Raw genomic sequence first — 24722 nt, 5'->3', positions numbered from 1 at the left:
GGGGTAAAGGAGCTTTGTACTGGGGGGGGGGGGGGGAGCTGTACTACTAGTAGGAGAGATACTACTGGGTACTGGGGGATCTCTGCACTAGGGGAGATCTATACTGGTGGTGCAGCTGCAGGATCTGTAGGGGGGAAATCTGTACAGGGGGGGATCAGCACTAGGGGGGAGATCTATAGTGGTGGGGAGGGAACAGGGCCGGTCCCAGGCGGGTGCACGGGGTGCAGTGCACCCGGGCGCCAGAGAGGTGGGGGCGCTGAAGCGCCAGAGTGCTCCCCTCCCTCCTCCTCCTCTCCGTGTCCAGAGCAGGCTCTCTCAGCAGGTCACGGCCGCGGTGCGGCCGCTGTGTTTTCGCTGCTGCTAGAGCCCGTCCCCCCTCCCTCCTTCTCCTGTCAGAGAAGGAGAGCAGCCGCCGGAGATCGGAGCGGCTGGTCTCTGTGTGGAGAGAGACCAGCCGCTCAGTGACTTCGCTGAGGGGGAGAGCGGTCCGTGCCTGCAGCCTGACAGGCTGACACAGGTTCTCCTCCTCTGTCCAGGGCCGATCCTAGGGTCACAGACGCCTGGGTGCAGAAATATTTCTGGCGCCCCCACATGGGCGTGGTCATCTTACCAACTCCTCCCCTTTACAAATGATTATATGGCAACGACTCAAACACAGAGCTGCTCCCCTAAGAAGTCTTTGTTACCCTAGGATCTTCTCACGATCTCTTAACAATAAAGAAAATACAGGAAGAGAGAACACTAATGAGACCTGGAAGGGAGTCTCTCTGATGCACACAGAGAGGGCTGTCTGTTAGAAAGAGTCCCCAGACATAATACAGGATGCGGTCAAAGACTGCAGACATGATACAAGAGACAGTCAGAGACTGCAATCATAGTACAGGTAATGGTCAGAGACTGCAGATATGGTACAAGAGGTGATCAGAGACTTCAGACATGGTAAAGGAGATGGTCAGAGACTGCAGACATGTTACAGGAGATGGTCAGAGACTGCAGACATGTTACAGGAGATGGTCAGAGACTGCAGACATGTTACAGGAGATGGTCAGAGACTGCAGACATAGTACAGGAGATGGTCAGAGACTGCAGACATAGTACAGGAGATGGTCAGAGACTGCAGACATAGTACAGGAGATGGTCAGAGACTGCAGACATGATACAAGAGATGGTCAGAGACTCCAGACATGGTACAGGAGATTATCAGAGACTGCAGACATGGTACAAGAGGTGATCAGAGACTTCAGACATGGTACAAGAGGTGATCAGAGACTTCAGACATGGTAAAGGAGATGGTCAGAGACTGCAGACATGTTACAGGAGATGGTCAGAGTCTGTAGACATAGTACAGGAGATGGTCAGAGACTGCAGACATAGTACAGGAGATGGTCAGAGACTGCAGACATGATACAAGAGATGGTCAGAGACTGCAGACATGATACAGGAGATGGTCAGAGACTGCAGACATAGCACAGGAGATGGTCAGAGACTGAAGACATGATACAGGAAATGGTCAGAGACTGCAGACACGGTGCAGGAGATGGTCAGAGACTGCAGACATGATACAGGAGATGGTCAGAGACTGCAGACATGATACAGGAGATGGTCAGAGACTGCAGACATGATACAGGAGATGGTCAGAGACTGCAGACATGATACAGGAGATGATCAGAGACTGCAGACATGATACAGGAGATGATCAGAGACTGCAGACATGATACAGGAGATGATCAGAGACTGCAGACATGATACAGGAGATGATCAGAGACTGCAGACATAGTGCAGGAGATGGTCAGAGACTGCAGACATGATACAGGAGATGATCAGAGACTGCAGACATAGTGCAGGAGATGGTCATAGACTGCAGACATGATACAGGAGATGGTCAGAGACTGCAGACATGATACAGGAGATGGTCAGAGACTGCAGACATAGTACAGGAGATGGTCAGAGACTGCAGACATGATACAGGAGATAGTCAGAGACTGCAGACATAGTACTGGAGATGGTCAGAGACTGCAGACATGATACAGGAGATGATCAGAGACTGCAGACATAGTACAGGAAATGGTCAGAGACTGCAGACATGATACAGGAGATGGTCAGAGACTGCAGACATAGTACAGGAGATGGTCAGAGACTGCAGACATGATACAGGAGATGGTCAGAGACTGCAGACATAGTGCAGGAGATGGTCAGAGACTTCAGACATGATACAGGAGATGATCAGAGACTGCAGACATGATACAGGAGATGATCAGAGACTGCAGACATAGTGCAGGAGATGGTCAGAGACTGCAGACATAGTGCAGGAGATGGTCAGAGCCTGCAGACATAATACAGGAGATTGTCAGAGATTGCAGACATAGTACAGGAGATGGTCAGAGACTTCAGACATGATACAGGAGATGGTCAGAGACTGCAGACATGATACAGGAGATGATCAGAGACTGCAGACATAGTGCTGGAGATGGTCAGAGACTGCAGACATGAAACAGGAGATGCTCAGAGACTGCAGACATAGTGCAGGAGATGGTCAGAGCCTGCAGACATAATACAGGAGATGGTCAGAGACTGCAGACATAGTACAGGAGATGGTCAGAGACTGCAGACATAGTACAGGAGACTGCAGACATGATACAGGAGATGGTCAGAGACTGCAGACATAGTGCAGGAGATGGTCAGAGACTGCAGACATGATACAGGAGATGGTCAAAGACTCCAGACATGGTACAGGAGATGATCAGAGACTGCAGACATGGTACAAGAGATGATCAGAGACTTCAGACATGGTAAAGGACATGGTCAGAGACTGCAGACATGATACAGGAGATGGTCAGAGACTGCAGACATGATACAGGAGATGGTCAGAGACTGCAGACATGATACAGGAGATGGTCAGAGACTGCAGACATAGTGCAGGAGATGGTCAGAGACTGCAGACATAATACAGGAGATGGTCAGAGACTGCAGACATAATACAGGAGATGGTCAGAGACTGCAGACAAGATAGAATAGATGGTCAGAGACTGTAGACATGATACAAGAGACAGTCAGACACTGCAGACATGGTACAGAAACTGGTTAGAGATTGCAGACATGATACAAGAGATGGTCAGAGACTGCAGACATGATACAAGAGATGGTCAGAGACTGCAGACATTATACAAGAGATGGTCAGAGACTGCAGATATAATACAGGAGATGGTCAGAGACTGCAGACATGATACAGGAGATGGTCAGAGACAGCAGACATAGTGCAGGAGATGGTCAGAGACTGCAGACATAATACAGGAGATGGTCAGAGACTGCAGACACTATATAAGAGATGGTCAGAACAAGAAGATGGTCAGAGACTGCAGTTCCTATGGACGTTAGTAGATAATGGCCGATCGGCCCTCTCACCTGACCCAGCGATACAGCAACGGTTCCTATGATCAGGAGTCAGCTCACTCTGAATTGCCCGTGGTGACTCCGCTGGGTAGCACCCAGATCTGTATTCCGGCAATGACTCCATTCCTTTCTCCACCAGGGATGGCGCTAGGCTGTGTGTCTTTCCCTCTGGTGGTGCAGGGCAGTGGGGTTCCCTCTCTGATGGTGTTCCCTCAGCACTCCCCTCTCCCTCTGGAGTCCAGGGTGTACTTCCCTGAAAGCTTTCCCAGGCTCCTGTCTCTCTCTCTCCCATTCAGCTGAGCATGCTGTGTGGGCTGCAGTTTCCATGTTACAATGGGGCTGTCAGTCCTCGGGACTACATGTCCCACAATCCTCTTCTATGCTCCTTTTTCCATTCTATTTTTTCCCTGGCTGATATGAAGGCGGGGGAAGAAACATAGTGGGAGGCTGTGGCGGCCAGCACCGCTCACTAGTATAGCAGTGCACGTGCGGAGGAGACGAAGGGGAAGGGGCAAAAGAAGAGCCCGCAGCTGCAGTGTAGACCCCCCCCAGGAGAACCCTCCTCCACTAGTACAGACCCCCACAGGACAAACCCCCCCCTCCATTAGTACAGATCCCCCACCAGGACAAACCCCCCTCCATTAGTACAGACCCCCCAAGACAAACCCCCCTCCATTAGTACAGACTCCCCCGGACAAACACCCCCCCTCCATTGGTACAGACCCCCCAGGATAAACCCCCTCCTTTAGTACAGACCCCCCCAGGACAAATCCCCCCTCCATTAGTACAGACCACCCCCCAGGAGAAACCCCCCTGCATTAGTACAGACCCCCCAGGACAAATCCCCCATTCATTAGTACAGACCCCCCCAGGACAACCCCCCTTCATTAGTACAGACCCCCCAGGACAACCCCCCCTCTATTAGTACAGACCCCAACAGGACAAACCCCCCCTCCATTAGTACAGACCCCCCAGGACAAACCCCCCCTCCATTAGTACAGACCCCCCTAGGACAAATCCCTGCCATTAGTACAGACTCCCCAGGACAAATCCCCCCTTTATTAGTACAGACCCCCCCAGGACAACCCCCCCTCCATTAGTACAGACCCCCACCAGGACAAAGCCCCCTCCATTAGTACAGACCCCCCCCCCAGGAGAACCCCCCCTCCATTAGTACAGACCCCCCACCAGGACAAAACTCCCCTCCATTAGTACAGACCCCCTCAGGACAACCCCCAGATTAGTGCAGACCCCCCCAGGGCAAGATCCCTCCATTAGTACAGCCACCCCAGGATAAATCCCCCTTCATTAGTACAGCCCCCCCCCCAGGACAACCCCCCCTCCATTAGTACAGACCCCCCCAGGACAAGCCCCCCCATTAGTACAGACCCCCCACCAGGACAAATCCCCTCCATTAGTACAGACCCCCCACCAGGACAAACCCCCCTCCTTTAGTACAGACCCCCCCAGTACAACCCCCCCATTAGTACAGTCCCCCTTCATTAGTACAGACTCCCCTAGGACAACCCCCCTCCATTAGTACAGACCCCCCCAGGACAAGCCCCCCCATTAGTACAGACCCCCCCAGGACAACCCCCCCATTAGTACAGACTCCCCACCAGGACAAACCCCCCTCCTTTAGTACAGCCCCCCCAGGACAACCCCCCCATTAGTACAGACTCCCCCAGGACAAATCCCCCCTCCATTAGTACAGACCCCCCCAGGACAACCCCCCCATTAGTACAGACTCCCCACCAGGACAAATCCCCCCTCCATTAGTACAGACCCCCCCAGGACAACCCCCCCATTAGTACAGACTCCCCCAGGACAAATCCCCCTCCTTTAGTACAGACCCCCCGGACAATGCTCCCCCCCTCTATTGGTACCGACCCCCCACCAGGACAACCCCCCCCATTAGTACAGACTCCCCCAGGACAACCCCCCCATTAGTATTAGTACTCTAGAGATCCATTAAAACCCGGGCGGCAGCTAGAGAGGACAGTGTGCAGCCGCGCCGCCCGGGTGAAGAGCAGTTGTCTAGACAGGCTTGGGCGGGCCGCGGGAGTGAGAGACAGAGGCAGGGCCGGTCCCAGGCGGGTGCACGGGGTGCAGTGCACCCGGGCGCCAGAGAGGTGGGGGCGCTGAAGCGCCAGAGTGCTCCCCTCCCTCCTCCTCTCCGTGTCCAGAGCAGGCTCTCTCAGCAGGTCAAGGCCGCGGTGCGGCCGCTGTGTTTTCGCTGCTGCTAGAGCCCGTCCCCCCTCCCTCCTTCTCCTGTCAGAGAAGGAGAGCAGCCGCCGGAGATCGGAGCGGCTGGTCTCTGTGTGGAGAGAGACCAGCCGCTCAGTGACTTCGCTGAGGGGGAGAGCGGTCCGTGCCTGCAGCCTGACAGGCTGACACAGGTTCTCCTCCTCTGTCTCTCACTCCCGCGGCCCGCCCAAGCCTGTCTAGACAACTGCTCTTCACCCGGGCGGCGCGGCTGCACACTGTCCTCTCTAGCTGCCGCCCGGGTTTTAATGGGTCTCTAGAGTACTAATACTAATGGGGGGGTTGTCCTGGGGGAGTCTGTACTAATGGGGGGGGTTGTCCTGGTGGGGGGTCGGTACCAATAGAGGGGGGGAGCATTGTCCGGGGGGTCTGTACTAAAGGAGGGGGATTTGTCCTGGGGGAGTCTGTACTAATGGGGGGGTTGTCCTGGGGGGGTCTGTACTAAAGGAGGGGGGTTTGTCCTGGTGGGGAGTCTGTACTAATGGGGGGGTTGTCCTGGGGGGTCTGTACTAATGGAGGGGGGATTTGTCCTGGGGGAGTCTGTACTAATGGGGGGGTTGTCCTGGGGGGGCTGTACTAAAGGAGGGGGGTTTGTCCTGGTGGGGAGTCTGTACTAATGGGGGGGTTGTCCTGGGGGGGTCTGTACTAATGGGGGGGCTTGTCCTGGGGGGGTCTGTACTAATGGAGGGGGGTTGTCCTAGGGGAGTCTGTACTAATGAAGGGGGACTGTACTAATGGGGGGGTTGTACTGGGGGGGTCTGTACTAAAGGAGGGGGGTTTGTCCTGGTGGGGGGTCTGTACTAATGGAGGGGATTTGTCCTGGTGGGGGGTCTGTACTAATGGGGGGGCTTGTCCTGGGGGGGTCTGTACTAATGGAGGGGGGGTTGTCCTGGGGGGGGGTCTGTACTAATGAAGGGGGATTTATCCTGGGGTGGCTGTACTAATGGAGGGATCTTGCCCTGGGGGGGTCTGCACTAATCTGGGGGTTGTCCTGGGGGGGTCTGTACTAATGGAGGGGAGTTTTGTCCTGGTGGGGGGTCTGTACTAATGGAGGGGGGGTTCTCCTGGGGGGGGGTCTGTACTAATGGAGGGGGGGTTGTCCTGGGGGGGTCTGTACTAATAAAGGGGGGATTTGTCCTGGGGAGTCTGTACTAATGGCAGGGATTTGTCCTAGGGGGGTCTGTACTAATGGAGGGGGGGTTTGTCCTGGGGGGTCTGTACTAATGGAGGGGGGTTTGTCCTGTTGGGGTCTGTACTAATAGAGGGGGGTTGTCCTGGGGGGTCTGTACTAATGAAGGGGGGTTGTCCTGGGGGGGTCTGTACTAATGAATGGGGGATTTGTCCTGGGGGGTCTGTACTAATGCAGGGGGGTTTCTCCTGGGGGGTGGTCTGTACTAATGGAGGGGGGATTTGTCCTGGGGGGGTCTGTACTAAAGGAGGGGGTTTATCCTGGGGGGTCTGTACCAATGGAGGGGGGGTGTTTGTCCGGGGGAGTCTGTACTAATGGAAGGGGGTTTGTCTTGGGGGGTCTGTACTAATGGAGGGGGGTTTGTCCTGGTGGGGGATCTGTACTAATGGAGGGGGGGGTTTGTCCTGTGGGGGTCTGTACTAGTGGAGGAGGGTTCTCCTGGGGGGGGTCTACACTGCAGCTGCGGGCTCTTCTTTTGCCCCTTCCCCTTCGTCTCCTCCGCACGTGCACTGCTATACTAGTGAGCGGTGCTGGCCGCCACAGCCTCCCACTATGTTTCTTCCCCCGCCTTCATATCAGCCAGGGAAAAAATAGAATAGAAAAAGGAGCATAGAAGAGGATTGTGGGACATGTAGTCCCGAGGACTGACAGCCCCATTGTAACATGGAAACTGCAGCCCACACAGCATGCTCAGCTGAATGGGAGAGAGAGAGACAGGAGCCTGGGAAAGCTTTCAGGGAAGTACACCCTGGACTCCAGAGGGAGAGGGGAGTGCTGAGGGAACACCATCAGAGAGGGAACCCCACTGCCCTGCACCACCAGAGGGAAAGACACACAGCCTAGCGCCATCCCTGGTGGAGAAAGGAATGGAGTCATTGCCGGAATACAGATCTGGGTGCTACCCAGCGGAGTCACCACGGGCAATTCAGAGTGAGCTGACTCCTGATCATAGGAACCGTTGCTGTATCGCTGGGTCAGGTGAGAGGGCCGATCGGCCATTATCTACTAACGTCCATAGGAACTGCAGTCTCTGACTATCTTCTTGTTCTGACCATCTCTTATATAGTGTCTGCAGTCTCTGACCATCTCCTGTATTATGTCTGCAGTCTCTGACCATCTCCTGCACTATGTCTGCTGTCTCTGACCATCTCCTGTATCATGTCTGCAGTCTCTGACCATCTCCTGTATTATATCTGCAGTCTCTGACCATCTCTTGTATAATGTCTGCAGTCTCTGACCATCTCTTGTATCATGTCTGCAGTCTCTGACCATCTCTTGTATCATGTCTGCAATCTCTAACCAGTTTCTGTACCATGTCTGCAGTGTCTGACTGTCTCTTGTATCATGTCTACAGTCTCTGACCATCTATTCTATCTTGTCTGCAGTCTCTGACCATCTCCTGTATTATGTCTGCAGTCTCTGACCATCTCCTGTATTATGTCTGCAGTCTCTGACCATCTCCTGTATTATGTCTGCAGTCTCTGACCATCTCCTGCACTATGTCTGCAGTCTCTGACCATCTCCTGTATCATGTCTGCAGTCTCTGACCATCTCCTGTATCATGTCTGCAGTCTCTGACCATCTCCTGTATCATGTCTGCAGTCTCTGACCATGTCCTTTACCATGTCTGAAGTCTCTGATCATCTCTTGTACCATGTCTGCAGTCTCTGATCATCTCCTGTACCATGTCTGGAGTCTTTGACCATCTCCTGTATCATGTCTGCAGTCTCTGACCATCTCCTGCACTATGTCTGCAGTCTCTGACCATCTCCTGTATCATGTCTGCAGTCTCCTGTACTATGTCTGCAGTCTCTGACCATCTCCTGTACTATGTCTGCAGTCTCTGACCATCTCCTGTATTATGTCTGCAGGCTCTGACCATCTCCTGCACTATGTCTGCAGTCTCTGAGCATCTCCTGTTTCATGTCTGCAGTCTCTGACCATCTCCAGCACTATGTCTGCAGTCTCTGATCATCTCCTGTATCATGTCTGCAGTCTCTGACCATCTCCTGTATCATGTCTGAAGTCTCTGACCATCTCCTGTACTATGTCTGCAGTCTCTGACCATCTCCTGTACTATGTCTGCAATCTCTGACAATCTCCTGTATTATGTCTGCAGGCTCTGACCATCTCCTGCACTATGTCTGCAGTCTCTGACCATCTCCTGCACTATGTCTGCAGTCTCTGATCATCTCCTGTATCATGTCTGCAGTCTCTGATCATCTCCTGTATCATGTCTGAAGTCTCTGACCATCTCCTGCACTATGTCTGCAGTCTCTGACCATCTCCTGTATCATGTCTGCAGTCTCTGACCATCTCCTGTACTATGTCTGCAGTCTCTGACCATCTCCTGTATCATGTCTGCAGTCTCTGACCATTTCCTGTACTATGTCTGCAGTCTCTGATCATCTCCTGTATCATGGCTGCAGTCTCTGACCATCTCCAGTACTATGTCTGCAGTCTCTGACTATCTCCTGTATCATGTCTGCAGTCTCTGACCATCTCCTGTACTATGTCTGCAGTCTCTGACCATCTCCTGTATCATGTCTGCAGTCTCTGACCATCTCCTGTATCATGTCTGCAGTCTATGACCATCTCCTGCACTATGTCTGCAGTCTCTGATCATCTCCTGTATCATGTCTGCAGTCTCTGACCATCTCCTGCACTATGTCTGCAGTCTCTGATCATCTCCTGTATCATGTCTGCAGTCTCTGATCATCTCCTGTATCATGTCTGCAGTCTCTGATCATCTCCTGTATCATGTCTGCAGTCTCTGATCATCTCCTGTATCATGTCTGCAGTCTCTGACCATCTCCTGTATCATGTCTGCAGTCTCTGACCATCTCCTGTATCATGTCTGCAGTCTCTGACCATCTCCTGTATCATGTCTGCAGTCTCTGACCATCTCCTGTATCATGTCTGCAGTCTCTGACCATCTCCTGCACTGTGTCTGCAGTCTCTGACCATTTCCTGTATCATGTCTTCAGTCTCTGACCATCTCCTGTGCTATGTCTGCAGTCTCTGACCATCTCCTGTATCATGTCTGCAGTCTCTGACCATCTCTTGTATCATGTCTGCAGTCTCTGACCATCTCCTGTACTATGTCTGCAGTCTCTGACCATCTCCTGTACTATGTCTACAGACTCTGACCATCTCCTGTAACATGTCTGCAGTCTCTGACCATCTCCTTTACCATGTCTGAAGTCTCTGATCACCTCTTGTACCATGTCTGAAGTCTCTGATCACCTCTTGTACCATGTCTGCAGTCTCTGATAATCTCCTGTACCATGTCTGGAGTCTCTGACCATCTCCTGTATCATGTCTGCAGTCTCTGATCATCTCTTGTATCATGTCTGCAGTCTCTGACCATCTCCTGTACTATGTCTGCAGTCTCTGACCATCTCCTGTACTATGTCTGCAGTGTCTGACCATCTCCTGTAACATGTCTGCAGTCTCTGACCATCTCCTGTAACATGTCTGCAGTCTCTGACCATCTCCTTTACCATGTCTGAAGTCTCTGATCACCTCTTGTACCATATCTGCAGTCTCTGACCATCACCTGTACTATGATTGCAGTCTCTGACTGTCTCTTGTATCATGTCTGCAGTCTTTGACCGCATCCTGTATTATGTCTGGGGACTCTTTCTAACAGACAGCCCTCTCTGTGTGCATCAGAGAGACTCCCTTCCAGGTCTCATTAGTGTTCTCTCTTCCTGTATTTTCTTTATTGTTAAGAGATCGTGAGAAGATCCTAGGGTAACAAAGACTTCTTAGGGGAGCAGCTCTGTGTTTGAGTCGTTGCCATATAATCATTTGTAAAGGGGAGGAGTTGGTAAGATGACCACGCCCATGTGGGGGCGCCAGAAATATTTCTGCACCCAGGCGTCTGTGACCCTAGGATCGGCCCTGGGAGGGAATCTGTACTGTACTGGGGGGGGGGGGGGGGGGGGGGGTCTGCACTAGGCGAGATAGATACTATGAAGGGGGATCTGTACTGGGGGAAATCTGTACTGGGGGAAGGGGATCTGTACTGGGGGAGCAGTAATACTAGTAGGAGAGATCTGTACTGGGGGGAGGAGGGCTGTACTGGGGGATATCTATACTGGGGGGCAGGATCTGTACTGGGGTAATCTGCACTGGGGAAGATCTATCCTGGGAAGGGGGGCGGGATCTATACTGGGCAGGTAAGATCTACACTGGGGGAGACCTGCATTGGGGAGATCTACACTTCCGGAGGGGGGACTGGTTCTGGGAGAAATCTGTACTGTACTGGGGGTGAAGGGAGAGGTCTCCACCGAAAGAAATCTATACTGGGCAGGCAGGATCTGTACTGGGGGAGAGATCTGCACTGCGGGAGATCTATACTGTGGGACCGGGATCTGTACTGGCAGGCAATCTGTACTGGGGTGTAGATCTGTACCAGCTAACCCCTCCCCATCTCTGAAAAAAAATGATCTGTGGTCCTGAATAGGTGTATGGCCAGATTAAGCGTTTTAAGGGTCAGTGATAGCTGAGAGGCAAGGGGGGGGGTGGAGGATGAGGTACCCAAAATCTAGTATTTAAAAATAGCGTTTGACCGACCATGAGATATTAAACAAAAGCTCTGCCAATGACAGACGATAAACACAAAGTCTTGTGCGCAACTGAGCCAAGTCAAGAGACAACATGCACCTGATTCCAGAGGCAATTTAGCTGGGGGTCAAATAGAATTGTAACATGGCAGGCAACCCGTCTGCTGTACCCCATTTAATGATCATTCTTACTAGAAGATTATAAATACTATGGGGGTTATTTACGAAAGGCAAATAGAATTCGCACTACAAGTGCACTTGGACGTACAGTCGCTGTAGATCTGAGGGGAAGATCTGAAATGAGGGGAAGCTCTGCTGATTTTATCATCCAATCATGTACAAGCAAAAATGCTGTTTTTTATTTTCTTTGCATGTCCCCCTCAGATCTACAGTGACGGCACTTCCAAGTACACTTACAGTGCACTTGTAGTGCAAAGGGGATTTGCCTTTCATAAATAACCCCCTATGTGTACTGATGAAATAGGATACATATTTTTGTACATTGTTTTTCCCTCCTCCTTGCAATGTGGATCTCTATGTTTTAATACGGCTGTACTTTATGTGACTCCATGTTTGTGTATTGATGTCCTGCTGTCTTTGTGTCTGGCTTGTGTTGTCCCCTCTCATCTGACTGTTCTCCCCTCTCTCTCAGACCCGAACAGACTTTTCCTGGGATGGAATCAATGTGAGTGCGGTTATTCTCTGCCTTTCCTTCTCTCTCACTCTCCGTCTCTCTCCGGCACTCTCTCCCTCTATCTTTCGCACTCCCTCAATTTGGAGCTACTGACGTTCATGATTTTTTTCCGAAAGATCCATTTTCATTTTTCTTGCCCACATAAAGTTGCTTAAAGAAAACCTTCACTTTGTTTTATTTTATAACCACCACTATAAATCATTCGATAAGATCCTGGTCATTCCCATAAGCCTTGTTAAAGCCTCATGAAAATGGAAATTCCTAATGAGTGGTGGAAGGTTAGGACCTCTGTGGGGAAAGTTTGGGGCCTCTGTGTTGAAAGGTTAGGACCTCTGTGGGGGAAGGTTAGGACCTCTGTGGTGGAAGGTTAGGACCTCTGTGTTGGAAGGTTAGGACCTCTGTGGGGGAAGGTTAGGACCTCTGTGGTGGAAGGTTAGGACCTCTGTGGGGGAAGGTTAGGACCTCTGTGGTGGAAGGTTAGGACCTCTGTGTTGGAAGGTTAGGACCTCTGTGGGGGAAGGTTAGGACCTCTGTGGGGGAAGGTTAGGACCTCTGTGGTGGAAGGTTAGAACCTCTGTGGGGGGAAGGTTAGGACCTCTGTGGGGGAAGGTTAGGACCTCTGTGGTGGAAGGTTAGGACCTCTGTGGGGGAAGGTTAGGACCTCTGTGGTGGAAGGTTAGGACCTCTGTGTTGAAACGTTAGGACCTCTGTGGGAGAAGGTTAGGACCTCTGTGGTGGAAGGTTAGGACCTCTGTGTTGGAAGGTTAGGACCTCTGTGGGGGAAGGTTAGGACCTCTGTGGTGGAAGGTTAGGACCTCTGTGGTGGAAGGTTAGGACCTCTGTGTTGGAAGGTTAGGACCTCTGTGGGGGAAGGTTAGGACCTCTGTGGTGGAAGGTTAGGACCTCTGTGGGGGAAGGTTAGGACCTCTGTGGTGGAAGGTTAGAACCTCTGTGGTGGAAGGTTAGGACCTCTGTGGGGGAAGGTTAGGACCTCTGTGGGGGAAGGTTAGGACCTCTGTGGGGGAAGGTTAGGACCTCTGTGGGGGAAGGTTAGGACCTCTGTGGTGGAAGGTTAGGACCTCTGTGAGGGAAGGTTAGGACCTCTGTGGGGGAAGGTTAGGACCTCTGTGGTGGAAGGTTAGGACCTCTGTGAGGGAAGGTTAGGACCTCTGTGGTGAAAGGTTAGGACCTCTGTCAAGGCTTATTCACACTCTACAGTGCGAGTCTTTGCAGGAATGCGTATGTTGGTACACATGTTACAGCAATCTACAATAATGCATGATACTTGTGTCCCGTTCATTTTCAATGGCACCCCAATGCATATACCTTATGCACTTTTGAGGCACGTGTGTTACGCCACAACACACAGTAATGTACTGCGTCAGAAAAAAAGGTGCATGCCCTTTTTGGTTCACTGCCATTCAAAAAATGGACTGCCTTAAAGCCCAGCCCCAGACAAAAAAAAAAAAAGTTTTCCAATGCAGTGGGGCTATGCCTGCAATGCATGGGTCAACTGCCTTGTTTTTGTCTAGGGGATTTGAGAACGCAGATATACTTGCCTAATTCTCCCTGCACAAGTCCCTGTGGCTCCTGCCCCCCTGTGCTCTAGCAGTCTTGGAGCGATGGACTGTTCCTGACATCATCATGCCCATAGACCTGCTCTGGATGTGAGGACGTCAGGAACAATCCACCACTGAGTCGCGGGGGAAGGCCGTTTGCCGGTGGAGGGGAGGATCAGATGAGTATAAGCTTTCTCCTGTCCCCCAGACAAAAACGAGCAGTTGACCCATGCAGCGCCACTGCATGGGAAATGTTTTTTTGGCCTGGAGTTGGGCTTTAACGAAATGTATCAAGACAGAGGAGTGTAAATGAGTCCTTTAAGTGGCCACTCCACTTATAAAGTCTATAATAAGATTTTTTTTTAAATGTACATGGGACCCCCCTTCCTCAGGGCTATGAACAAATGGGTGTCTTGTCTACAACAATATTTTAGAAATACTCACAGGTTAGTAAATCTATATATTAAAAATCAATAAAACCTAAACAATTACTAACAAGTCAATAATAATTTAAACAATCCAAAGGGTCTAAGTTTAAAAAATATTATAAAATAATTATTTTATAAATATAAAAATATTATTAAAAATTTGTAAAAAAAATAAAATAACTGCAGTATAACCATTAAAGCTGACGATAATAGGAGATAATCATATTACAAAAATAAGGTGACCATTCATTGTGCCTGTGAAAATGCTTATAACATACTCTCTTGCAAATTTTTATTCATAGACTCCTAAGTATATATTATTTTTTTTTAGTTTTTTTCACATAATATAATATGGATTTTAAATATTGTTTTATTTTAGGTTTTCTTGTAGTATCTTATAATCCTGATGTAGACCAGACACCAATTTGGTAAAAAAAAAAAAAAATTAGGCTACTGCAAGAAAAAACAAGAAATATAGAAAACGAGTGAATAAAAGTATGAAAAAAATAAACTAAAAACGTAAAAGCCATATAGCCATGTTCTATAAATATAGATAGATAGATAGATAGATAGATAGATAGATACTGCTCTTTAAATATTAATTTGTTAAAATATAATATTGTTGTAGACCAGACTCCCATTTGTTCATAGCCCCGAAAGAAGACCCTTGTCATCCTGAAACACGTTTCTCCTGGGGACATTAAGTAATAATTTATTATGGACCTTATAAGCAGAGTGGCTTTTCTATTCTCTATTCTCTTTGACTATTTCCCTGAGGAGACATTTAAACTAGTTATAGACAAATAAAGCTGTCAGCTAACTTCCATAAATTAAAAAAAAAAAAAAAAAAGACTATATAGAACATAATGATAAATCTATTGCTTCTCGGCCATCACAGTGATATTGATCACAATGAGCACTTGACAGAGGGTCTAACCCTTCCACATTCAGTTTAGGTGAAGAAAGAAAACAATTATTGCCTATGTAGTAAGTTTAGTTAAACTTGTATAGAACAGTGAATTGTTCTATATTGATATGTGGATATCAGTGTGAGAGCCAACAATAAGACAAGTTTTTTAAATTTGTCCATAAGACCCAAGCAGGTTGTAACATTTGTTGTGTGATTGTACAGTTGTATGGGATGTGATGCTCAGTGGGACTGTACAATCAGAATCTTTTTGTATGGGGCAATCTTACAATTTGCTATATGCAAAAAAAATATCCGTCAGAGAGTCTAGCCCTGCTGTACTCTGTCCAAGAAAGAAGAAATACAGTTTTGGCTGGAGATGAACTTTAACCCCTAAAGCCACTGCCCTTTAACTGGATACTAAGGTAGTGGAGTGGGGCAGACCTCTGATTACAGGACCACTGTGATTGGCTTTCACAGTGGTCACATGGTCGTGAGCCCGCCCTGTCGACTCCCAATCATAACTAGAGACTGGGAGCTATTTGGACCGCTATGGGCACATTTGAGGGTGTTAAAGCCCACCCTCATCATCGCTGCACCTATGCATTACCTGATTGGCAACAAGTTAAAGGTATACTGTACTCATAGAATATGGAGCCTGTCATTATTGACCTCTCCAACCATGATTGTTATGTTGATCCAACAGATTCAATACCTAATATGAAACAACGCAAACAGTAATCAGGCCAAGACTTCTGACTTTCATTGGCAGCCCCTGTATTCCTCTTCAAACGGATGGACACAGTTTGGTTCAATCACTCACCACCTTTTTCTTCAATGAACAGATCTCCGAATTTGGGTTCCCAGCTCCGCCCCACTCAAACCCAATTTAAAGGGCTTTGATGCCTACATACAGTAATATTACATAACAGAGATTGCAAGAGGAGGATTCAGACCTGAGGATGCTCCACACTACCTGCAGCCATGCCATCTATATTTTCCTACCGTAATCTCTACAATGTAACTTTAGAGATCACCTTTAAAAAAATTGCAAGAAAATAAAATATTTGAAATGTATATTTACAAAATTTTTCCTTTCCAAATGTTTTAATTGATTTTTAGTGTGGCTTGAACATTATGGGGGGGGGGGGGGTACTATAGAGCAGCCTTTCTCAACTTTTTTACCCCAGAGGAACCCTTGAAATAATGTTCAGGTCTCAGGGAACCCCTGGTAATACCAGTTAGTTCATTGAGGGTGAGAGGAAAGACGTCCTTTACATCAGTGGTCAGTGTGAAGAATGCCCCTATGTTGGTAATCCTGTGGGAAGAATGTCCCCCCCACAGTGGTGGTCAGAATGCTCCTTAGGATTACCATACACCTTACAATCTGTAAGCCTCCTTTTGATCTACTGACAAGTATGTAGGTTATCCTTGCTTGGATATAGACTGATTGGATAAATTGGGTAGGTCCTCATATTATATAATGTTGGTAAATCTAAAGGTGGTTGTACGTTCAGATTGTAACTTGAATGGTGAACCTTACAGACAGCTTAAAAGATCATTTGTGTCATGCTGCTGACTTCCAAATGATATTGGACCAAGAATTATGCAATCATCAAATGGGAGGTCAATCAGCCACAGTCCAAGGAACCCGGTTAGCAAGCTCTGGAGGAACCCTGGTTGAGAATGGTGTGTCACTTGAATAACGGCTCTGAGTCTGCAGGTGACCTCACATCCATGATGGCGACACACAACGGCAGCCTCAGGCATTATGGATGTCTATACAAGGGGAGGTTTTTATCGATGAATAACATCCATAACATACATTGAAGGTGCATACAATCTTATAGGAAGATTGTTGATATGAATTGCCTGGTAACAGGGTCTCTTCAACTGCACATAATCCTTTGTAATGGCCTTGTCAGGGGGCAGAGCTAGGAACCTACCTCCGCCCCATGGCCTTAACAGGGGGTGGCTCTCCTAAAGTTCCCAAATGGTGATGTGGGATTCAACCAACCCATCCATCGATAGTAGAATTGTTGTAATACTGTTGGTGTGTTGAAAATCAGGCAATGATTGGAAGACAAGATCTCCAGCAACCAAACTTTAAAATCCAAGACAGTCCATAGAGACCATAGCCGGTTCCTTATTGCATATCAAACACCCCAAAAATGAGAGCTGTAGTTTGATTGGCTTAGAAATAAACCACGCTCATTTTTTTTTTTTTTTTTGTTAGTTTTCTGTTTGTTTTGTTTTTGTGTTTCCTTTTCTGTCTGCATGTTTTTTCACTTTTCTTTCCACAGATTTTGATTTTGTCTCTCGATTTTCTTTCACCATGACAGCAGGATCTATCAGGCACACAGCGGTCTTTGTCTTTATGCTCCGCCCCTCTGTACTCTGCAGCTGATGCTGTTGCCTGTCTGTCTGTCCCCTTTGCTCTGTTTGTTTATATTATCCCCCCCTCCAACTCCGCGCTCTTTCCGTCCTTCTCTCTTCTCTCCCTGAGCGATCACTTCCTCTCTCTTTGGGTCTGTCTGTCAGCTATCGATGGAAGACACAACATCGATCCTTCCTCGGTTGAAGAGAAACTCTAATGCTTACGGAATTGGTGCTCTTGCCAAATCTTCTGTCAAAGGTACTGGACGCTCCGCCATAAAGCCCAGCGACGACGGCACGGGTTACCCAGAGTACCAATAACCAACCTTTTCCTTCTCTCTCTGTAGGTGTCTCTCGAACGATGAAGGATCACGTCACCAAGCCCACGGCTCTTGGCTCAGGACGAGTTGCTCACATGTTAGAATGGCAGAGCTGGGGTCAACCGCCACCTCCGAGCAATGAAAGTGTCAGATTTGATAGTGACGCCTATTCTGACTTGAGTGATGGAGAAAAGGAGGCGCGGTTCCTAGCTGGTGAGTATGGACGGCCACGTAGTCATTCTGGCACGGTCATAAAAAATCAGGTTTGATGTTAGATTTACAGTATGGGTGCTTGGACAGAAACATTTAAAAGGGTATCCAATGCCTAGATGTTTTTTTTTTCATTTTGGATACAGAGAACAAAACAATCCCATCAGCTTTTTCTTGAAGGGTTGTGCAAAAAGGAAAGCGCCAAAGGAAGAACAAATAAAATCCAGTTTCAAAATTCAGACTCTTATGTAATAAAAAGCCAATATATTTCAGGGCTACAAAGTGCCCCCCTTCATCGGGGCTTGGTACTGTTGAACAAACTGTGCTAAAGAATTGGTGGGATCCTTAGGGATAATTAGTCTAATGATCACTTCAAGTCTTAAACAGTATCTGGAGCGATTTGTTAGACTAATTACCCCTCAGGATCCCCCAATTATATAAGTCTGGCACAGGCTTTGATCAACAGTACCTTGCCCTGATGAAGGAGGACCTTTAAACCCCTGAAACATATTGCCTTGGTACTGTGTGTACTGGATTGGTGAAATTGGAGGAATCCTTAGGGGTAATTGGTCTGATGTTGCTGGTTAAGCCACCACCAGTTTCTGGAGGGATCATCAAATTCACACTTAGGATCTCTTCAAATTTTTAAGTCTGTTACACACTTAAGGGTAATTGGTCTGATGATTGCTCCAGATGCCAGTTAAGCCTTAAATAGTTTATGAAGTGATCCTCAGACTAATAACCTCTTAGTACACACTTTAGTCAACAGTACCAACCCCTGAAGAAGGGGAACCCTTTAAAATTTTGAAACGTTTCGGATTGGTACTAATGAAATGTGTACTGGATTGGTCAAATTTGGAGGAATCATTAGGTATAATTAATCTGGTAATACTGACTAAGCCTCTACCAGCTTCTGGAGGGATCATCAAACTCCCATTTAGGATCCCTTTAATTTTATAAGGTTAGTACATGCTACATTCAACATTTCCAAGCCCTGCTAATTTTGGACCCTTTAAAGTCATTATACAGGGGGTCCCCTAGTTACAAACATCCTACTTACAAACGACTCCTACTTACAAACGGAGGGAGACAACAGGAAGTGAGAGGAAATCTACCCCTAGGAAGGGAAATTCAATCCTGTAAGAGCTATTATGGGGAAAAGGTACCTCCACTGATGCTTTATCACCAATCCTTGTTTCTACAACAACCCAAAATTTTCAAAATCCAATTGTCATTGGGACAGAAAGTGAGGTGAAATCTTCTGAACAGGGGCAGACACAGCAAAACAAATGTTACAGGGGTGTTAACCCTTCCCTATGCTATCCAAAAAGCTTAAAAATAGTTTTTTTGGAGCTACACTTAAAAAATGTACCTGTTCCGACTTACAAACAGATTCAACTTAAGAACAAACCTACAGTCCCTATCTTGTTTGTAACCCGGGGACCCCCTGTAAAGCTTTGTTTTTTTAAAATAACAAACATGTTATACTTACATGCTATACTCACACTTTGGTCAAAAGTATTAAGCCCCGATGAAGGGGGACCTTTAAGTCCCTGAAACATGTTGCCTTTGTACTGTTGCACAAAGTGTGTGCTGGATTGTTGGAGGGCTCCTAATGCCGCGTACACACGAGCGGACTTTATGGCAGACTTTGCCCGGCGGACTTTTCGACGTACTTTACGACTGACCTTCTGAATGAATGGACTTGCCTACACACAATCCACCAAAGTCCGTCGAATTCGTACATGATGACGTACGACCGGACTAAAACAAGGAAGTTCATAGCCAGTAGCCAATAGCTGCCCTAGCGTGGCTTTTTGTCCATCGAACTAGCATACAGACGAGCGGACTTTTCGACCGGACTCGAGTTCGACGGATTGATTTAAAACATGTTTCAAATCTAAGTCCGTCCAACTTTTGAGAAAACAAAGTCCGCTGGAGCCCACACACGATCAAATTGTCTGACGAAATCCAGTCCGCCGGGCAAAGTCTGCCGTAAAGTCCGCTCGTGTGTACGCGGCATTAGGGGTAATTAGTCTGATGTTGCTACCAGTCTCTGGAGGGATCCCACTTACGATTCCTCCAATTTTATAAATCTAGTACACACTTAGTTAGCCCTGATAAAGGTGGACCTTTTAACCTGCCAAAACATGTTAACTTTATGGTACAAGAGACTGACTAAAATGAACTCTGGATTTTACACATTCTGCTTATGGCACTTTTTCCTTTGCAACCTGGTGCCCACTTGAGCAAATAGCCAACCTTCCACCACCATTCCTGGGGAAGCTGTGTAAAGCAGGCCATAGACGAGTCAAAAAAATTTGTGATAATCGTCAAATCATTCATTTTTCGCATCATTAGTGTTTCAACTGCGACAATTTTCAGCTGCCTTGATGAAATTTACTTCAGAGGTTTCCCCTTCACATCAAAGCCTCCCCATCACATCAGAGGTCCCCCATCACATCAGAGGCCCCCCTTCACATGAGCAGCCACCTTTCATATCAGAAGCATCCCTTTACATCAGGGCCCCCTCATCACGTCGGAGGCCCCTATAAAACATCTGAGGCTTTCCATCACATCAGAGGCCCCCCAAAAGTCAGAGGCCCCCCATCACATCAGTGTCCCCCATACATCAGAGGCTTCCCATCACATGGAAGCTCTGCCCCCCCACCCCAAAGCACCTTGTACCCACGCCCAGAGTTGTGGGGGTCTGCGGGCAGGGGGCTTATCGGCATCTGAAAGCCCCCTTTAACAGTGGTTCTCCCAGATCCCACCCCCCCCCTATGTAAATGAGTTCACCCCATAAGAAAACAGTGTAGTGTAAAAAAAAAAACAGGAGGAAGTTTTTGACAAGTCCTTATTATAAATTAATAAAGTCCCCCGTGGTAGCTCTAACGTCAATCACGATGGCCGCCGCTCCTGCGGACCCAATAAAAAAAAGCTCCTCCCCCAATAAAGGCTTCCACCGTCCTGGCAACTCTGGTTTCTGACAGTTCTTATATAACTACGGGGTGTGACCATCATGTGATGTCATCGGGAGACCCTGCCCCTTTATGGAATCACTGCCCCGGGCATAAAGGGTCCGTGACACCACAAGGGGGCAGGATCTGGGGGCCCCCTTGTTAAAGGGGGCTTCCAGATGCCAATAAACCCCCTGCCCACAGACCCCTACAACCACCGCCCAGGGTTGTGGGGTAGAGGACCTTGTCCCCCATCAGCATGGGGACCTTGTGCTTTGGAGTGGGGGGGCATGTGGTCTGGTAAGGTTCAGAAGGGTGCTTGCTCGTCCCCTTCTTTCCTGACCTGCTGGCCTGCATGTTTAGATAAAGGGTCCTGTATCGATTTTGGGGGGGACCCCACGCAGTTTTTTTTTTCAATAGATTTTGATCTGCTAACATTGCACACATCACTACACACAACAGGAGAGGCTACAGGAGCAGGGGTCTTCTGGATCTTAACCATCAGTTAAGATCATTATCCGACTTGGATGCGAGTTCCATTAAATTCTATGGAAAATCGCACCCAAGTTGGACCAACGTAGTGTAGGAACCTTTTCAAAAGTCGGACCAACTTGTGTCGAATCAGTTAAGACGGCTCTCATAGGGAAACATTGAACTTGAAATGTCATGCGACATGCTCTCACAGTCAGAGCGCATGTCGCACCAGTGAATAAAAGCAGTGCAAGTTTCAATAGTTATCTGTAAAATATATTTTGCTAGATGTTTTCCTCAAACAACGAGTGTATAAGTGGCCCAGAACAGCTTTATACATCATTTTGGATTGCTAAAAAAAAAAACAAGGCCTGTAATAAGGAAGACGCTGCCTGGCTCTCACCCTCTTTCCTCTGTAGCGCGATCATAAATCACATATAAGCAGCTAATTGCATGGGCAGGACAGGAGGGCATGGGCAGTGACTGATATCTCAGCGTGCAGCAGATGTGCTTCTGCAGGGAATGTTTTGTGCTGCAGTTTATTCGCGGCGTTCAGGGTAATTTAATATCCTGCAGAGAGATGGGGAGACGGGACCTGCCCCACCCTCCAGCGCGAGAAAGTCAGACTCAGCAGTCCCATTCTTAGAAAGCTCCCGCTTCTCACATAACACTTCATAAATCAGACACGGCCTGCTAAGTGAACCGCCATCATACAGCGTGGCTCAGTGTGCGAAATACAGCGTCACCTTCCTACAGACGTCATCACATTAAACAAAACAAAAAAAAGAGGTCTGTTAAAGAAAGTACCAACAGTCAACAGATGGGACCCACAGTTAGAAAATACGGTTATAGCTATAATGTACGGTGAACGAACGGGTTAAACATGCATCTTAATCAACTCCACCACAGCTGCGTCTTTATTTTAGGGTAACGTCGAAAAATAGAAGAACGATGGCAGAAAAGGAACAAGTGTCTCACGAGTCTGCCTATTTTTTGCCTCAAAAATGGGGCAAAATCAAACGTTCACCAGATGCATTCTCTGCAATTTAAATGTGTGAATGTGGAAAATACCACATAATGACCACTGGATGGCACTGAGGAGCATACTTATTTCCTATAATAGTCAGCACCATGTAGTAGCTTTACTGGATTATGGCCACTAGGTGGTGCTGACTATTGTGGGAACTCAGCATTGTCCTCGTCGCCACCTAGTGGCCATAATTATGTATTTTCTGCATTCACACATTTGTATAGCAGAGAATATAGCCTGAGAACATTTGATTTTGCCCTATTTGCACAGAACATGTCGTTTTGACAGATAAACAGTGTATTTTTTTTTTTTTTTTTTTAGAGTTACATCCCTTAATGTTGATTGACTATATCTGTGAAACTAAGATGTAAAGGAACCACCCTCTGGGGGCAACACGAAACAACATGCCACAGAGTGGTGCCATGCTATTATATAAAAACCATTTCTGCAGAATTCAGGAGCTACTATACTGACCATATACAAAGAAAAATAACACAGTTTTCTACACCAGTTAAGGTGCGATTCATTGAAAGCCGGTCCGATTCACATATTATGTGAATCGGATGCAGTTAAAAACGAATCCGATTTGCATATATGTGAACCAAGCCTAATTAATGCTTCATCTGTAAACTAGTAATGTGCAGTTATGCACGCTCCTAGCTGAAAGATCCCAGTGCCATTGACAGCTGCAAGTCTCACATTTGTGAACATGTTAACGTGTTTCCCAATAATGTGATTGCCAAGACAGCCAATCGTGGTGATCACATGCAGGCTGGCACAAATGGCACTGTGAGTCTCTCCCTCCCTCTTGTTGTGCAATTGTTTTGTGCACAGAGAAAACAACACCGTGTTAATAATAGATACATTATTTAAAAAAAGGATACTTTTTCTTTTTCACATTTTGTTCATTGGTCAGCTTATAATATTTGCCTGTTGCTGTCACCTCTTTGATTGGCTGTCGCTGGCTGCTGATCGCAAACTTGAAGCAGGAGCTGCCTGTAACAATTCGGCTAATCGCACTTTCAGAGCAGAACCTCAGAACCCCATAGACTCATATATTCACCGGCTAGGTGTTAACGCCTATCCACCCCGATGCTCCATTTAATGCATTGTCAGGGTGGGAAAAGATTAAAACACTGTGCCATATAGTGTAAAAAAATATATATTTTCTAGGGCAAATTAGTAGAGTTGCGGGAACAAAAAAAACAATTGTGTGTGACCTCGCTTCGGCAGGACATATACTAAAACTTAAAAGAAGATTAGCATGGCCCCTAAGCAAGGATGATACACAAATTCGTGAAGTGTTCTATATTTAACCACCTCCCGCCTGTAGGGCCGTTTGAAGGAATTTGGGGGCCCCAAGCAAAATGGACATAGAGGCCCCCCCAACCCCCCCCCCGTGCGCACGCACGCAAAGCCCCCCTTACTAATCCTCCCCCTTGTTCTTTTTAACCTCCCACTCTACCACGTACCGCGTGGTAGGAGATTCAGTTTTCTGTTCCCAGCCAGCCGGACTGAAAGGAAGTGAGCACTCAGTGTGTGCACTTCCTGTCAGTCCGGCCGGGAACAGGAAACTGAATCTCCTGAGTCCTGTACCACGCGGACTGCAGGAGGAAGGAAGAGGAGCTCAGCCACGCTACAGGCTGCAGCTTATAGGAAGCGGCGGCACGGCTACAGCTACAGCGCTGGCCTTAATTGCCAGGAGGGCGTCAATAGACGTCTTCCCGTGCATGAGCTGCCTGCGCGCCCCCTGTGGGGAACGTGCAGCGCACTCTGTGATCACAGAGTCAATGAGACTCGGCTGATTGCAGATAGGAGCCCCTCACCATGTGATCAGCTGTCAGCCAATGACAGCTGATCACGTGATGTAAACAGAAGATTGGTTATCGGCTTTTTTTTGCCCCCTCACGCTAACAGTGTCCTCCAGTGCCACCTGCCAGTACCCACCAATGCCACCTACAGGTGCATATCAGTGCCGCCTAACAGTGCCACCTACCAGTGCCCACCAGGGCCCCTTATCGATGCCTACCAGTGCCACCTATCAGTGCTTATCAGTGTCGCCTACCAGTGCCCATCTGTGCATATCAGTGCCACTTATCAGTTCCCATCAGTGCCACCTATCAGTGCTGCCCATCAGTGCCACCCATCAGTGCCACCTATCAGTGCCCATCAGTGTCATCCATCAGTGTCACCTCTCAGTGCCACCTATCAGTGCCCACCAGTGCCACCTATCAGTGCCCATCAGTGCTGGATTATCAGTGTTTATCTGTGCAGCCTATCAGTGCCTATCAGAGTACATCAATGAAGGAGAAAAATTACCTGTTTTCAAAATTTTATAACAAACTATGAAAC

At 48.0% G+C, this 24722-nt stretch overlaps 1 protein-coding gene and 1 pseudogene across 3 annotated transcripts in view; both read left to right on the top strand.

Annotated features, from left to right (window-relative positions):
- Positions 1-24722, top strand: part of FAM131B (family with sequence similarity 131 member B) — a 145419-nt gene that overhangs the window by 113041 nt on the left and 7656 nt on the right. For 2 of the 3 annotated variants that reach the window (XM_073595941.1, XM_073595940.1), the window contains 3 exons: positions 12068-12100; positions 17545-17638; positions 17727-17912. In XM_073595941.1, the coding sequence (XP_073452042.1) occupies positions 12068-12100; positions 17545-17638; positions 17727-17912 (313 nt within the window). The remainder of the gene's footprint in view (positions 1-12067; positions 12101-17544; positions 17639-17726; positions 17913-24722) is intronic. The other variant, XM_073595942.1, reaches the window with a different exon arrangement.
- LOC141106992 (U6 spliceosomal RNA) lies at positions 23588-23686 on the top strand (annotated as a pseudogene).

The sequence above is a fragment of the Aquarana catesbeiana genome, linkage group LG08 (genome assembly GCF_042186555.1).
Source record: "Aquarana catesbeiana isolate 2022-GZ linkage group LG08, ASM4218655v1, whole genome shotgun sequence".
Lineage (NCBI taxonomy): Eukaryota > Metazoa > Chordata > Amphibia > Anura > Ranidae > Aquarana > Aquarana catesbeiana.
The sequence above is the reverse complement of the archived record's forward strand: the minus strand, read 5'-3'. Positions and strand labels throughout refer to the sequence as shown.